The 4,169-nt window shown below is 39.1% G+C and overlaps 1 protein-coding gene across 1 annotated transcript; it reads right to left on the reverse strand.

Annotated features, from left to right (window-relative positions):
* Positions 1-497: 497 nt before the first annotated feature.
* Positions 498-2,815, reverse strand: LOC109764606 (uncharacterized). Its single transcript, XM_020323406.1, has 2 exons — positions 1,777-2,815; positions 498-1,267 (listed from the first exon to the last, which is right to left on the reverse strand). The coding sequence occupies exons 1-2, from the start codon at positions 2,813-2,815 to the stop codon at positions 498-500; spliced, it is 1,809 nt and encodes a 602-aa protein (XP_020178995.1).
* Positions 2,816-4,169: the final 1,354 nt, after the last annotated feature.

A 4,169-nucleotide genomic window follows, 5' to 3' on the forward strand; every position in this document is an offset into this window, starting at 1 on the left:
GGTGCAGGGGCGGATCTGGAGCTAATCTTACCCTGATGCACTACTTAACCATGGCATAAATTTTGCAAGCAACCGATGCATTAAATAAAGGTGTATTTCATAGCTTGTAATACGCATTACCGAACATAATAGAAGTCAAATTGTAAAAAGTTAAAAACAAAATGCAACATTCAAACTGTTTAATGTAATGCCAAATCAAACAAAAAAAATTACTTGAAAAGCATGTCTTGCATTCTGAAATTCGAAAACACATCATCGGACACAATGGTTTATTAACCTACAATAACAAAACTAGAATTAAAATTTTGAGTAGAATATACTCCCTCCGTCCCAAAATTCTTGTCTTAGATTTGTCTAGATATGGATGTATCTAACACTAAAACGTAACTAGATACATCCGTATTTAGACAAATCTAAGACAAGAATTTTGAGACGGAGGGAGTAATAAAATGCCAAAATCAAAGTACTTAAATTTGCTAAAATGTTATAAATTACCTTTAGTACATTCTCTTCCTTCGAGCCATGAAATACTCAACCACTTGATCATTGGTGACCTTTTTCATTTCTTCCTTCTCCACATAACAAATAACATCATCACTCAAGCTGTCATCGTTGAGGCGATTGCGCAAGCAAGTTTTGACCAATTTCATTGCTGAGAAACACCTCTCAACTGTAGCAGTAGCAATAGGCAACACAATTACTAATTTCAACAACCGATAGAACAAAGGGTACATAATATGCCTCCTCGTCTGCACCATTTTTTTTGAAAGCTCGGTGATTGTTGCTATGTTGGAAAAACTATCATCTGTGCGCACATCAGCAATATAGAGCCGTAGATCCTTATCAAGATCCCTCAAATCCCCGGAATCAAAATCCTGAGGGTATAAGTTAGCCAAACTCATAAGATTCTCCAAATTGAAATCACAAAATGAGTCTCTTGGACTCAAAGCTGCTGACCAAACAAGCAAGTTAGAGGATGTCTCACTGAACCTATTGTCAAGCTCTTGAACTAGCCAATCAAAAACATCGTTGAAGCAATCAACTTGATAGTGATGTTTGTTGGTAATTCCAGTTATCTGCCTTCTCTTTTTTGGATTCACATATGCTTCTTCCATGTCAAACTCTATAATATCATGTTTCTCACAAAACACATGAACTTCACCTACCAAAGTGTCCCATCCATTTTCTCTAAGTTCATCCAGAACTGTTCTAGTTGACTGGACACATTTCATGGCATTCACTATGTCTTGATCCTTCCGTTGCAATGCTAATGACAATGTATTGGTAGTAGTGAGGATTGTCAACATGAGATGCAAATAGAAGACAAAGTCAAAGATTGAAAGTACATTAGAAGACCAATTGCTTGGTCTCTATTTGTTCTATCGGTGTCTTCTTCTTCAACAAATTCAAGAACTTTAATAACTGACCTGAACATGGCAACCAAACTCTTAAGTGTTTTAGCATGTGAACCCCAACGAGTGTCTCCGGGTCTTTGAAGGCATTGCTCTTGATTTAGACCTGTTCCCGTTGTAAGCTGCCCACACCCTAAAGCCCTGCTGATTTCTTCAAGATTTATATCTCTAATCATGTCCCTTCGCTTGGAAGAACCACCCACAACATTTAACAAGGTAGAAATCATACTGAAGAAATTACTAACTCCTTTATGCTTTCTTACAACAGCCACAACAACTAACTGAAGTTGATGAGCAAAGCAATGAACATAATAAGCTGTGCTACTTTCTCTCATGATCAATGATTTGAGACCATTGAACTCACCTCGCATGTTACTAGCACCGTCATATCCTTGTCCTCTAACTTGATTGTAGCTCAGCTTATATTTTGCAAAAAGAGAATCAATTGAACTCTTGAGGTATGAAGAAGTTGTTTCTTTCACATGAACAAGACCAACAAAACTTTCTTTAGAATCTCCAGAACTATCAACATACCTCAAGGCCACAGCCATTTGTTCTTTGCAAGAGACATCTCTAGACTCATCAACAAGCAAGCAAAACACATTATTGTGAACTTCTTTGAGAATAGATTGGACTATCACATGCGCAAAACCTTCAGAAATATCTTTCTGGACTTGAGGAGCAACCATAAGAGCATTTTGTGCAGCATCTTTTCCCATAGCCTTGCCAACAACTGGATCATGCTCAGCTAAGAAGTCACGAACTTCCAAGAAATTCCCTTTATTATGCGAGTTCTTTGACTCATCATGGCCGCGGAAAGGCAACCCTTGCTTTAACAGTAGTCTAGCTGTGTCAATTGATGCATTTAGTCGAGTAAAATATGCAACCTTCGAAGCTTGATCATGGACTTGCATAGCAACATCAATGTGTTGATCTCTTTTTAGTAAAGCAGTACATTTTTTCATTGCTTGATCATGGACGCTACCTGGCTCACCAACATGATCTTTTAGCCTTGTTGGAATGCTCCAAGTATCCCAACCATTCAGAACAAATGCCTCATACCCAGCTTCTTTCTTGTGGCTGCGATCCCTAAATAAAAAACAACAAAAGCAATATGCCTTTTTCTTCTCTTCGCTGTATTCAAGCCAACTTCCATGATCTTTATACCATTCAGGATTGAATCTTCTCCTCTTAGCCCCAAAACTTGAATATGGAAAATCAACATCCTTTGGCTGACAAGGTCCATTAAGCAAGTATTTTCTTCTTACCAGATCTTTCAAATTTGGATGATAATGTTCTATCAGTTTCCTCTTGCCTGGGTCATATTGAATCTCCTCCTCCCAATTTATGTCTTCTGGAGTAACTTGTGATGTGGCCTTTCTTTTGAGAAGAAACTTATCCATATTATCTGCATTGAACAAATAAATTACAAATAAGATATCTAAAAGTTTGAATCCAATGAAGTATGCGTAATTACAAGTTAAACAATAGCTATTGCCCAACGTTTTGCCAAAACATATACATGAATGATACATTCAAATATATTTAAATAAGATTCAATCTACTTGCAACAATTTCATACATATAATACGGGACCATAATCTAGAAAAAAATTGAAAAGCACATTGCTACTCATATTGTAAGAGAAGAAGAAGAGAAAATTACGACGACGCCGGTGCCGGCTGCCGTAGCTGTGCGGACGTTCGGATGATCGGATCAACCAAGAAGAGAGGAACGGATCTGTCCTGCCGGCTGCCACAAATCGTCAATTCATCAGGACTAGGGAACATATCAATTCCAACCTTTAAATCTGTAGATAGATTAGCTACAGCCTACAGACTACAGTAGTACAGTAGAAGACTAGAAGTATTAGCTAGATTTTGCCTCTTGGTTCGCCGGCCGCCGCCGGCCGCCGCTGCACAAGTTCTCAATCTGCGGAGTCGCCGAGTCGGGATAGATTAGGAGATGAGGAGACATGGTTGTTTTAGTCAGATCGGTTGTTTTGTTCGCTACAGCCTACAGGGGACACCAGATGGATCGTTCATTGTGCTCGATGGGCTGCTGGAATCGGACCTAAGGAGGCCTGATGCGCCTGGTATGATGGGCCCTGTAGCACACTTTTCGGCCCACCCTGTTGCCCTGAGCTAAATACCTGATATTTAGTACGTAAAATGAAATCGGACCCTGTAGCCTGTGCTACAGGGTTGGCCCATTGGGCTCCGCCCCTACATGGGTGCCTACTTCCTATGCAGACTTCTTTTTGGCTGCTCTGTTTTTTAAAAAGAGGTCTGAGGTTCTTTTTTTTATGCTTAGAAAAAACTGCAGTTTGGCCAATACTACAGTATTAAAATCACAGCTGTTAGAGGCAACCAAACAGGTCATTGTAAATAAAACTGTGGTAATCTTAAAAACTGTAGTATTTTTAAAATACTTAGAAAATACTTTGCTATCAAACGGGGCCTGAGTATTTCTTTTTGGACCATGAAATTTTTATGTACCCTAACACATATCGATATATTTTTAATTGCAACGACACTCTTGAGGCGGAGTTACATGCTATCATGCAAGGTATGACATTGGCATTGCAACATATTGATTATCCTGTTATTGTCCAATCGGACTCCTCGGAAGCATTGTTAGCTTTGTCCGGTGAAGGCCTCTCGAGATCGGCATATGGTCATTTGGTGGCAGAGAAAAAGTTCCTGCAAGAAAGAGAGTTTATTCCCATGAAAATCAAGCGTGAGCAAAATAGGGTGG

Source organism: Aegilops tauschii, chromosome 4 (genome assembly GCF_002575655.3).
Source record: "Aegilops tauschii subsp. strangulata cultivar AL8/78 chromosome 4, Aet v6.0, whole genome shotgun sequence".
In the NCBI taxonomy this organism is placed as follows: domain Eukaryota; kingdom Viridiplantae; phylum Streptophyta; class Magnoliopsida; order Poales; family Poaceae; genus Aegilops; species Aegilops tauschii.

Excerpts from the sequence above, each read along its gene's own strand:
- LOC109764606 (XM_020323406.1), bottom strand. The coding sequence starts at position 2,815 with ATGGATAAGTTTCTTCTCAAAAGAAAGGCCACATCACAAGTTACTCCA. Across the intron at positions 1,268-1,776 it reads CGGTGCTAGTAACATGCGAG|CATTGCAACGGAAGGATCAA; the intron begins GTGAGTTCAATG and ends CATTGTCATTAG.